The sequence below is a fragment of the Ictidomys tridecemlineatus genome, chromosome 7, assembly GCF_052094955.1.
Source record: "Ictidomys tridecemlineatus isolate mIctTri1 chromosome 7, mIctTri1.hap1, whole genome shotgun sequence".
Taxonomy (NCBI): Eukaryota; Metazoa; Chordata; class Mammalia; order Rodentia; family Sciuridae; genus Ictidomys; species Ictidomys tridecemlineatus.
Window position 1 is genome coordinate 59139683 of NC_135483.1, and position 13426 is coordinate 59153108.

The following is a 13426-nucleotide window of genomic DNA, read 5'->3' on the forward strand; positions in this document are numbered from 1 at the left end:
TTAGTAGCCCATTATAACTAAAAATTTTTTATGGAACATGAGAGCATATACAATCGGTGTATATTAAGTCATGTGTTAATCCTATTTTCATCTATATTGATCAAGTAGAATTATTGTGTTTTGTAAACAGATTGTGGTAAGGTTTATTAGCACATGAAAGTTGGGACAAATTCCAAGGAAGTATTTAGTACACAGAAGGGGTAGTTCTGAGCCCCCAGAAGGAAAGCACAAGTAGTATTTTGTGTGTCATATGCTTTGAGGTTTAATCCCAGGTAATAGGAAATCACAATAACACTTCAGTGAGCATTAACTATTTAAATGGACATTTTATTTCAAATATTGGATGTTTTTTCAGTACAGAATAAAAATTAGAATGAAAAATAGAGGGTGGTACACAATTATCTCAACACCAGAGGCAGAATCTCACTTTTCTATATTTTTATTTAGAAAACTAGAGATTAAAACTCATTGTGCCATCAAATAAGAGATGTGATCAGTATAGAAAAAGGCTTTTCATGGTACACAAACCGCTAAAATGCTAGAAGAATGGTCTCTCACTTAGCAGAACTGCGGCAGTGCCTTTTCAGACAAAATGGATTTAAAGTGAATACTTAGTATAAGATTTCTAACTAACTTCTAAATGGCAGCTTCATCTTTTCTACATGACCCAAAATTTATAGTTGAACCTATATGCGTAGGAAAGAATTCATTTTTGTCCTCTCTACCTTCGCCTTTAATGTTTTACCTTCCTGTTTCCATGAGACAAAAACTGCAAAAATACTTATTTTCCCCTCAAGGAGGGAAAAAGTAGTTTTCATGACACATATTTGGTTATACATTTTTGCAATGAAAACTATGTTTTGAATTTGTTCCTTAGTGACTTAATATTTCACAGTTTAGTAGACAACTAAAGCAGCATTAAAATTGTATCCTTTGAATAAGGCTGGTTCTATTTCATTCTGTCAGATGCAAATGAGAGATTTTAGTGCAAAATACAAATATAAAGCAGACATTTGTTTAAGCAAACAAGCAATTTGTTCATTGGTATATCTGATCCTTATTTGAAAGGGGTGCAGGTCCCTCTCAACCATTCACATTTGAAAACTATAAACTGTCCCATTGTCCAGTAAAATGACCCCATTGGCAGCCAGAGACTTGGAAGAAACAATGCCTGCATTAACTGCTCAGATGTGCTGCTGGGGTAGCGGTGCTGGGAGCCCAAACTAAGTCATGACATGGGAAAGATAACAGAGATAAAGGTGTTTTGTTACCTGTATCTCTCCTTTCCTCTAGGAAAGTGCTTTATTGAACATGAGATGCCTGGGTACAGTAGGCATGAGCTCACTATGGTACCCCAATTACCTGACACTGATTTCAGGAGGAGTTTTATGAGACTATTTCAAGTAAACTCATTGAGCTTTAATTCAACCTGAAAACGAAGGGGTAAACTAATTCCAATGTATGTTTGTTCGTTCTTGCTATTGCCAAAACCAAGTCAAACCAGTTTCATTTCTCTTAATATTCTCTGTTTGGAACAAGTATTTTCAGAGTTTGATATCTTATGAAACTTCTTAAAAACCAAGCTATAATATATTGCCAGAATTTCATGTCTTTGTTTAGTCTCAGCTTGTAAGGAAAAAAAAAAAGTATTACTGCAAAACAACACTGTTCTCTCAATTGTTAAACTGAGATTGACTAGATTTTACTTTTTAATAAACAAGTCCTTGGGAAAAGAGTATTTTAAGTTGTCAGTTTTCAAGGGACAGGATACCACATTGCTAATTAATTTGTAATTTTAAATCTATTGTGCTATTCCATATAATACCAAATGACAAGCACTCTAAATTTTGCACAAATGGGGTTGAGTTGAATCGAAAGCACAAAGAAAGCATTTTATATAAAATGTTCCAGCATAATCGGGCTGGGTTATCCAAACTTTACATTTTCTGTAATTTATTTTTGTTCATTAGGAAAGGAAAGCTGTTTTGAGAGGATAATTCAAAGGTTTGGAAGAAAAGTGGTGTATGTTGTTATAGGAGATGGTGTGGAAGAAGAACAAGGAGCAAAAAAGGTGAGTGTAGAGGGTACATCTTGTGCTATTCACTTTTCCTTAGTCCTCAAAATTCTCAAATGGATCATTGAAACAAGTTCTATTTATCTGAAACAGACTATGGACATATACAGAGCTATAAGCACCATAAAAGGTCAGAGAACTCAACATGAATAGTGAGGTGCACAAGTTCAAAGGTTATAACCAGATTGTGAAGATCTGGTTAGTCTTCATAGAGTATAGACTTTGGGAGCAGAAAGGTAGGCACAGTGGCACAGCCACCATCCAGAACAGAGATGACACACACGCTTACTCATGCCAGCCTGCCCCTTTCTGTACCCAGAACAGATGTTGCCAAGTGGTTCAAATCTCATTACCTGAGCACCTTTCAATCATCACTTCAGAAAGCCTCTTCCATACCAGGTGGTCAGAGATTTGGTTTTCTACGGGACCTGATGGGCCTGCCTCTTGGGATACTTGTAAAGGACCTCACTTTAAGTCTCTAGACTTCCTGTCTTACCCTTGCATTTTTGTTCTCCTCAATCTCTGAAGAAGCTGTTTCATCTGCATTTCAATGCACTTTTGTAAGGGGAGGACCACATACCTTAGCCTGGCACCCAGGGTCTTCACAATCTGGTTACAACCTGCCTTCCTCCTTCACAGAACACTACAGTCATATTCATCTACTGATGTTTGTTTTGTTACTGTAACAAAATACTTGAGACCAATTTATACAAGAACAGGTTTATGTGGCTCAGAGTTCTAGAAGCTGAGCAGTCCATCTTGCTACATTATAACATGGCAGAGGGCATCCCACATTGAGACAGTAAGTGTGCAAGATCAGGTCTCTGTTCCTCTTGTACAGCTATTAATGTTGTCATGGCAGCCCTATCTCCTGACCTTATCTAATTCCCTCCTACAGGACTCACCTCCAGATACCTCAACTTAGGCATTTGAGGATTTACATACTCCTCAGACCATGCCTAGCATTTTTTCTCTGGAATCTTTACTCCAGTGCCTTTCAGTCATTGTCTAACTCAATTTTAAAAATTCATGGTTTACTTTTCATATACCCTCAGTGTCTAGGAACCTAATTATAGTCTAACTCATCAGAACTGGAGTAGTAAACAGCTTGGATTCTTGCTCCAGCCTAGGTTTGATTTATGGCTCTGCATCTTATCCAGTCTGACTTTGCACAAGTTTCTTGACCCCTCTATTCGTCTAGCAAAAGCACCTAGCTCTGAGGCCTGTTTTTGAAGATTAGATTTGAGATCTATAACTACGATAAAATAAAACCTGATACATGTAAATTCAGTAAGAAATGTAGCCACCATTCCTGTTGGCTGATGTGCCTCTTTCAGGAACTAAATCTGAGCTTACAGGTGGAGATCTTGTTTTATTGAGTCTGTCTTTGAATGCTTTTATAAATCTTGGTACACTTATACTCTAAATATTTCTTAAGAGCATGACAAGATTAGCCAATAACATAACTTTCCCTTCCTCCCACACTCATTCATTAGATTCCATAAAAGAATCTAGTTCTTCTACAATATTTTTTCATATAATATTTTTCGTACTAGAAGTGGCACATAAAGGTCCAGGTCACATATGCATCATTGAACATCAAGTATGACATATGGCCAATGAAGATGACTTCATGCACCTTTGTTGGTGCCTCTGAATTCCAATAAAAGTGTAGGTATTAACATTAATTCTGTCAATGACCTCACTGATACGCACCATGGATACAGTGTGCCAGGAGACTCACATTATAACAGACCTTCTGGTATGTTAGTGCTTGATCTGAAATGGCATTTGCCATTTAAGCACTCGTTCTGACCTTTCTTCTCCACCAGTGTGCAGCATTGATTGTTCTTGGGTATACGTATTAGCCCTGTGGATCATCTTCCTCAAAATAAATTAGAATTCCCAACATTTATTCCTGGAAATCTAAAAGAGAATGTTTAGTGGGAATGCAGGCTCAAGTTGTCTTTCTGGAATTCCCCCTTGGACCTCCTGGTGGCCAGGAAGACATGGAACACATTTACACCTCTGAGAACTGGGGAGTTGAAGAGTAGCATTTCATGCCAATGTGGCCCTAGGCCAGAGTGTGACTCTGCCTGGTTCTTCTTCCTCTTGTGTTCACCAAAAGTTTAATTTCAGGAGAAAGTTGCCAAAGTGATCACCTAAAATCAAAGAATACAGGTAAAATCCTTTGGACCCTATCTAAAAACTTAAAAAAAAAATATTTCTTGGGTTTGGTAAGAACAACAGGAAAAACAAATTCTTTGTTAGAAAAACAGTTAAAATTATTTTCAGTTGTCTTTGGATACGATATTCTTTCTTTATCTGGGGCACACCAATTGCAAAGAACATTCTCTTTGAATTTTTTGAGTATGAATGGGTCATCCCAGCCTTTAACTTTGATTTCCTGTTTGACTATAGGTGATGTGTCCCAAACCATCTGATGAGAATAGTCTCTTTGTACCTTGGGACCTGCCTCTGTGTATATAAAGCGTAGATTTTTCAAAAGATTCAGATATCAAGTTATTACTCAGAATGACACGTCTTAAGGAGAATGTTTTGTCTAGCCTTTTTAGAAAAAGATCTAAAATAGATAATGAATATCCTCAACTTGCCCTGTAAAAAGTTACATAAAGAGTTAGCAGTTCTTGTTTCAATTACTAACATCTTCATATCTCAGTCCTCCTTTTAAGCACTCATATTCATTGTCTCATTAAATCCTTGCAATTTTATTAGGAAGGAATCCTTAGACCCACTTCACAGGGGAGGAAATGAAGGCACAGAAAGGATGATTTATTTGGCCAACAGACACAGCTAGAAAGTGTCCTAAGTTTTGAACTTCCTTTCTCTGATCTCATGAGATTTAGAAGTAAATTGTGAATCTCATTTATATATCTTAAGCATTTGGTTTACAGAAAATAATTTATATGCTTTTTTAAATTAAAGTTTGTGTATCTTCTTGTGAGGCAGATATGAAATTATGCTTTTAAACTTTATTCATTCTGATACTTCAGTTATTGAGTAGTACTGATCAGTTTAAATTACTAAATAAAATAGTGAACCACTGAAGTCTTGCACATTTTTACATTGTTTTGCAAAATCAAAACATTTTGCACTTGTTCAAAATCAGTTTTAACCATTTAGCTTACCTCTCAGTTAAAAATGCACAACAACACTCTCTCTCCTTTTCCCTGTAGAGATGTCTTTCATCTGACTAAGTAAGATTGTTTTTTAAGCCAGAAACAAAAGCCAGTAAGTAATTCTCCAGTTGCCTATGTCATTAAAGGTCACTTGAAATCCTGGTTTCACTTGGACCTCTTTGCCAATTTAGTCCAAGGACTTTTCTGAGTAATTGAATCTAACTCTATAATTTGTATCGTGGAAATACTTTACTCAAAGAAAAAAAAAATCAGGCTTTCTTTTTCACTATAAATTCTTTGTTTCCCTAATACAATATGACTCAAGTGAAAATTGTTCATGCATATGATTTAAAAAAAAATTAAGATGTTAATACTTAGTTTTCATTTGTAGAGTAAAAGTGGCCTTACAAAACTAACCTTAGAAAGCTATTTCAAATTAGTCTCTTCTGAATAACAGGAAAAAACAAATACACATTACTCTACACAATGACATAGGCTTTATCAAAAGTTGTTCACTTTAGCCAGGCAGCGCAGGAGGCTGAGACAGGAGGATCACGAGTTCAAAGCACCTTTCTTTTGCTGAAGTTGGCTAAGCAACTCAGTGAGACCCTGCCTCTAAATAAAATACAAAATAGAGCTGGGGATGTGGCTTAGTAGTTGAGTGCCCCCGAGTTCAATCCCTTCTACCACCCCCCCCAAAAAATGCTCTATTAAACATTCAAAACTTCTAAAATCCAGAATAGAACTGAGAACCTGATTGACAATACCTAATTCTGAACGTATTCAAGAGGAAAGTAGAAGCCACGTATATAAAAATATTAGTAATGCAATTAAATTATCTGGTTTCAGATTTCATTAAGAGTGATACAGAGATTACAAACATGGAATCCAAAGAATCTTACTACTGTATAGTGATTTGTTAACATTTGATGAACACTTACTATATGTCAGGTCTTGGAACTGGATTCTCCTTCATCCTTGAAGAGCTCACTTCTGATTAGAGGGGAAAAAGATGAGAAGTATAATAAGTATTCATGAGTTGTTAGAATAATCTATGTTTTGAAATCTCTATAATTTGGGAAGCATTAGTACCTCCATATGCAAACTATCCAGAAATAATGTATGCATAGAAAAGCAGAGTTTTTTTTTAATACAAATGATAATTATATTGTTTTCTTCTGTGCCTGCTTTTTTTCATTGGCAATCTGTCCAGGCACTTATCTGTATCAGTATATAGAGCTTTCCATCTCTAATCCCTTTAAGTGACTGCTTGGTATTCCATTATGTGGATGTGCAATTATTTAACCAGTCCCCTGGGGCTGAACTTTAGGTGGGGTCCTGTGTTTACTATTACAAACAGTTCTGCAGTGAATGGTGTTTATGTGGTTTATTCAAGTATATCTGTTGGACAAATTCCTCTGTGGGATAAATTCCCAGAAGTGCAATATGAACATCAGAGTCTGCTTTTAAATTTTGGAAAATTTTAGTTTAATCCAGTAATATCCATTTATCTATGAGTGCCCACATGTCCGGCTTTATGTGTGATGGATGTCAGATGTAACTAGAAGGGAGAAATGCAAAATATCAGGTGGGAAGGCCAAGCTAAGGGAATTTGGAGAGTTCACAGCCATAGTCAAGAGGAAAAAGAAAGAAGATGTCATTATGTTCCCTTTGGAAAACATTTTGGCTGTAAAGACCCAGAACCATGTGCTCCTTTAGGCTTGGTACCCACTTCTCAGTGTGTGCCCACTCTTGATAAACTGTGCATGTGTCACGTTTATAGCTGTCATTTCTGTTAAGATTTGTGGGGAGCTCTATTTTGGAACCTAGGGCTCCAATTACCAGATGGAGTATTTCCATTTTGCTATTGCATGTCATAACCATCTTAATACACCAAATGATTTCAGCTGTCCCAAACCAGTTTGTCCACTTAGACTCACTTTGGGGTGCTCTACTTGCAGCCCATAAGTCACATGAATTCTCTGTCATGATGCCTTCCATCCATCACACTCACTCCATTTCTAATGTCACTCTGCCTGATTTTTCTGTGACCCAGACAGTCACACTTCCAAATCCACCTGACTCTGACTGCTGCCCTAAATTGTTTAAAATACCTTCTTGGTGTCTCCCAACATCAAGGAATTATTAGCCACCATTTCCTTCTATTTACCAGATACAAATCTAAACCCCTTATATATTTTTCATTTCCTTGAAAAAAATCTTATTAATCCATATAATGAGTCATCCAGACTAATCACAGAAAATGCTCTGTGCATCCTACTTGTTGGCCTTGTCACAACACACACCTCCTAACTGGGAGACCCATCCCTGTACATTTCTCTTTCCAACTTCCTCCATTTTTCCACTTCAGTACAAGCCCAACTTACTGCTTTCAGCTAAGCTCTCCTCTCTGAATTTGAGTTTAAATCCAACACAGCCTCACAAAATTGTAATGAATTTGTCTCATTAGATATATCTTGCCTGCTGAGTGGTTCTTGGCAGTGGCGGCTTGTGTCTATTAACTATTACATTCCAGCTAGAGTACTCTAAAGGGAATGGACTATAGCTTAACAATTAAATCATAAACTTGCAATCAAGCATCTTAAGTCATTTCCACTAAACCTTTATTTTATAGATAGGAAGCTCTTATTGATGCAAAGATTGCATGCATTTCTGTGTGCTTATTTAGGGAAAATACTATTATGCAATATTAGTTCTAATTATTTATGGGTAGGAGTTTTTGTCACCAGCCTTCTTCCATAGACTGTTTTCTTCTATGCACCTACTTGATAGTAAGTTAACATCTCTTAGAGAAGTCCACTATTTTTTTTTGTGAGAATGAAGCTGATCATTGCAGACCTCTTTACCCCTCAAGAGATGAAATAGTGCTGAGTCTGGAGTTTGTGTCCTAAATGCAGCTGTCCCCAGAATCTGCCTGCTGTCATTGTAAAACCTTGGGCACTTTTGTTCCAAGGAAGTAGCCTCATCACCACTGCACTGTGATGGGTTGTCTATCATCTGCTAAAGGAATAGCTCATCACTTTCACTCAGGGCTTCTTAGGAAGAATCTCACCTTTCTACATAGTGTTGTAGAATAGGGCTTAAAGGTAAAACAATTTAAATGTGCTCTAGACTGGCATCAACACACCTATGAAGATGAGTAACAGTCATTTGCTGTGACATGAAATGGCCAATTTATGACTTAACCATGTACCAAAGAATTAGCTGGAGTTTTTTTTCAGTTCCCTTTTCTATTTCTCTGCCACTTATTGCATTTGTTGCTGCATGTTTCTGAGTGCACCAGCAGCTTCCAAATGTGTAGTGGTCATGATTGTAGAGGTAGGGAACTCATTTGTGGGAACCAATGCTTGCAAAAGAATCCAAACCTATTTTGGAAAAAAATTCCACCTCTCACAAATATTTTTATATAAATTTGTAAAGCTAGTTATCCTAGAGGTTTCTGGATGTCTGTCTGAAGAACCTTCAGCATCCTTTTTTACTTCCCAAAATAACAGCACATTAGATCTATAGAAATGAGAAAGAACTTTGGGGAAGGGTAATGGATTGCTGGCAAATATATTAAAGGAAATAGGAAAATCACAATTAGCATAAGGATATAAAATTAGATAGTTTGATATGAAAGAATATGTTTACAGTTGAAAACGATATATCTAAAATTAAGTTAAGTCTAAATAAGCAGGATGCAGAATGGCACATACTGTATATATGCGTAACTTCAAATATGTGAATAGGAACTTACATAAAAATGTACAGAAATGTGGCTATTTGTGTAGTAGGATTAAAAAGTGGTCTATATTTCTTTAGATAGTTATATTTTTTTTTACAAATGTTTTATACGCATGAATTTTCTCCAATAATAAAAAAGAAAGAAAGCTTTCGGTATTATAAGAGATCAAACATTTACATCCCAAATCTATGAATTGCATTCACTCGTTTACCAGAATAGGGATTGGATTGTGAGTATGTTTTAATATGTGCTATTGTGCTGATAATTGAGCTATGCAAATTTTTTTTTAAAAGCCACAGGAACAGTTGGGAGGCATTACAGTAAAATTCAGATTAAGTTCAGAGCTGGTAAGAATCTTGGCTTCATTCCATATCAGTTATTATTTAAAACCCTCTACTCTTATTTTTTTTTCAGTAGTAGAATGGTGATAATAGTACCTATGTGGCACAGTGCCTCCTGACATAACACCCAGTACTTAATAATTATCATTACCAAGAAACTCTTTCATAGGGCTTACCAGACTCTCAACCAACTGGCTCCTGCAGCCAGTCATGTCACCAAATGAGTCTTTCATACCCAGCCAGTGCTAACAACTTTTCCTTTATCTTCTATGCCCCAACCCACAGACCCATTCAGAGTACTCTTTTGAATATCATCCTTTCAGACCCAGCTCAACTAGCACATTCTATTTTTAAGTATTTCCCCCATTCCCTAAGCACAGATGATTGCTCCCCTTCAACTCTCCTTAGAATACAGATGAATTTACATAGTAGTACCTTTCTGTTACTCATCTACAGACTGTGAAATACTGAGTCATGGCAAGATGCAACTCAAGGTCTTTTATACCTAGACTGTATGCATGCAAAATCAAAAAACAATTTTTTAAAATGAATGAAAGCACAATGATTTATATTACAATCTAAAGACCCCAGTAGAGCATCCTCTAGAAATCTACAATGAGATCTTATCCTTAAATGATAAAATAGTCTAGAAATGGCTAACAAAAATATATAGATACTTGCAAGTAATATCAAGTATAAAAGGACTACATTTGATATTGCAATGTAGTATAAGATTTTAGATAATTTGAGGCAAATACATTGTTAATAAATGTGCTTTTAATAGTTTGATATCAAAATAGTAGCTCCCATTGTAACAGATTAGAAAAACAAAACCTCATTTCTTTTTGCCTCCATGTCAGAATCTTAGTCTGAAAATTTCCCAAATTCTTCAGAACTATAATTGCAAATTATACTTTGGCCTCCATATTATCCTATAATTATTACCTTCTATAATAAGTAGTTTATCACTTTATGAACTAAGCAGAGTTTTGTCCCCCAAAGGTGATGATTTTCTTTTAAGAAAAATATTTTACTGATGCAAAAGTACTTATTTACACTCCTTTTGAACTATAAAAGTTCATTATCACATTTTTCACCATTTAGGGATTGCAGTGACCTTACTTTCTCCTGTTTTTCTTGTCTCTGGTTTATTCAGATGTTTCACAAACATCCCTACCTTGATAGTTTAAGTAATAACACAAATACACACAAAACCAACCTTAGACATTCATTAAGTTTTTCTCATATGGTAAAGTCTTAAGATCAATGTAAAGAATAACTGATGGAAATAAAGAAGGATTGCTTCATATATGAGAAAGATTAGTTTGGAAAAATGTAAAATACTACCAACTGAGGAAAATGGCTTAGACTCATAAAAAACAAGCTTTTAGCATCAAAAATCCACTGCATACATATTTTGAAAGGCACCTGTTCTTGGCAAAGTTTCATTCACAGTGAATGTCTTATTAAAGTTTAAAATTAGCATTCAAGTCACAGTATAGACCTAGTTAAAAAATATCCAGAACCTTCTTAAAGAAATGGACTCTAGATTGCATTTTAAAATTCATCCCCTGACTCTTTGGGGAGGATTAGGTTTGAATTTTTTTTTTTTTGAACAGATGGATATGATGGCGAAGAGGATAGCCGACAGTTTTCCTAATACTTAAACAAGGGGCTGGGCATAAATAGTGGATTTTCAGAGGGAGTTGGGCATATTCTCTGTCCTGACTGTGTATCTACCCTTTCTGCAGCATGCCATGCCTTTCTGGAGGGTCTCTAGTCACTCAGACCTCATGGCCCTACATCATGCCTTGGAACTGGAGTACCTGTAACGACAGCATGGCACTTTGAAACCACACAACCTCCCTGTGACCAGGGACAAATCCAACAGGCCCGAGTTTCATGTCAGCGCTGGACTCCAGAACTTAGTGATTTCAACATACCATGTGCAGCTGCTGTCAATTTTGACCTCTGCCCTCGTGGTTAAGGGAGGACCACGTCTATTTCTTCAGAACAGCTGTTGACTCTAGTACTGTGAATCCAATGAAAAGAAGCCATGAGAATGTTCTAGCACAGCGTAATGTGTCTTTGCCACATTAACTACACGGTTCAAACCTGTGAAGAAAGGACCTGCAAACACTTCAGTTTTTAGCATTTTCAATGTGACATAAACAGCTTCTCTAATACAGCAAACTTGATTGCACAACAAAGACTGAAAATGTATTTCCTGAATACCAGTGGAAGAATTTTCTTGTAAAGAAGGTTTACTTTTTGGTGTCTTCTACCCAGGGTAATCTGTACATCTCTACTTATTTATGAACAGACTTTTTATTAAAAAAAAATTACTGAGGTATAAATCACATACCATACAATTTACCCAGACAGACTTTGACATCAAGTAATTGAAGAGACAATAATGTAAGAAATAAGCAATTAAAGGCCTTTGCCTCATGACATGGCAAGTACTTTGAATTTTAGCACATTGCAAAGTAGTTTAAAGTATGTCTAATTTAAACATATAATATGTACATCACTGAGACAATCATGTACAGAAAGAATTTTTGGTGTAAATTTGTAATAATGGATGATTCTTTTACATATTGTTTAGGGAAATGATATTGAAAGGCAGTAAAGCCTTCTCAGTGAAGCTTGAGGCAACAGGTGCACAAACTCATGTGCAGTGCCTTATCTGAGTATTGGGTATAAATATGTAGATAATGGATTTTTTTTTTTGATAATGTTGTCAAGACCAAAAGCATGGATGTCAAGTGTCAATAAGGATTTTGTTTTCCAAATCCTTTTCCCCCATCAGTTCTTATATCTAAATTTTGTTAATACTGTTAGGAGGATCTTGATAAAAATAACAGAGCAGCTTCCTCCTTTGGAAACATGAAAAGTCCTCTTATCACCTTTTTCATTTCAACACTAATGTATTATATGTAACTATTTGGAAAAGTGATTATTCAAATGCTTCATCCCATGGAAAGAATATAGATGATAGATATATTTTATTAATAAAAATGGTTCACGAATGGGAGACTAACAGAGTTTTAATGTGCTCAGAATTATTATTGTGTCTGTATTTTCTTGTTTAGGTACAGGAAGACATTTCCACGTGGCTAGATATCAGCATAACTTTGCATTACTCCACAAGTTCAAATCCCCTCTTTTCCTCCCCATGCAGAGGAAAGTTCATTGCCAACAGTGGATGTAGTGGGATCTCCATCACCAAAAAAATTAATGTTAGCCTCCACTTATATCATGACAAGCATAAATCTTTGGGGGGGGGGAGTGTCACTATGGTCACACAATAGGAAAGTCTCTCCCAAAGTGATCAATTTGTCCAGGCAAGCTACTCTTTGGCATCTAAAGCTTTTCATTTCCATGAAATTATTCTTTGAATACATTTTATTTAATATTGTATTGCCCCCCCCCAGCTTTGACCCAGAGTAGCTAAAGAGTTATTCCACCCTTATCTGAAGTTTCGTGTTGCTGCTAGAATTAGTCATTTGTGAATTCTCCAAATCGTGTGACAATTGAATTAGCTTCTCTTTTTTTTCCCTTTTTCACTTGAAGCAAACAGAAGTTGATGATTTATTTTTTTTTAACCTTCTCATTTTATGTTCTTGTACTCTGAAGACTTAAAAGACAAAACTCATCTTGGCCTTACTGTAAAAAGGTGTGTCGTGTCCACAATTGTGTACAGAATTTTTCTTCATTAATTTTTGTGTTTAAATTAATAAAATTGATTTGTGAAGTACTATACGCTCCTCGAATATCAATATCATCTTTTTCCTGATGTTTATAGGAAGTAGCAGGACTTTGGTTGCATTGGAACACTCAAAAAGCCCCACAAAGGAAGTTGCAAGAAGCAGCTGCTGTGATGGCTTTATCAGTCCTTCAGGGAACCAAGCTGGTAGGCAACAGCTGTTTCTCTGATCACTGTAAGAACTGATGAATGGAAAAGCTCTTTCTTTCCCCAAACTCTATAAACTGAACCCTCACTCAGATTTATCTACTAGAGGGCAGATTTCAGCTTAAAATATCTTGGATTGCAAGTCATAGATTTAGCCACTTAAATACCCAAGGGACAGCAAATATAAGTCAGTTTCATCAAAAAGAA

The 13426-nt window shown here is 36.0% G+C and overlaps 1 protein-coding gene across 11 annotated transcripts in view; it reads left to right on the top strand.

Moving 5' to 3' along the window:
• Positions 1-13063, top strand: part of Eya1 (EYA transcriptional coactivator and phosphatase 1) — a 312871-nt gene extending 299808 nt beyond the window's left edge. For all 11 annotated transcript variants that reach the window (XM_078017035.1, XM_040293957.2, XM_005335818.5 and 8 more), the window contains 2 exons: positions 1971-2071; positions 11055-13063. In XM_078017035.1, coding sequence (XP_077873161.1) covers positions 1971-2071; positions 11055-11135 — 182 coding nt within the window. In that variant the 3' untranslated portion in view covers positions 11136-13063. The remainder of the gene's footprint in view (positions 1-1970; positions 2072-11054) is intronic.
• Positions 13064-13426: the final 363 nt, after the last annotated feature.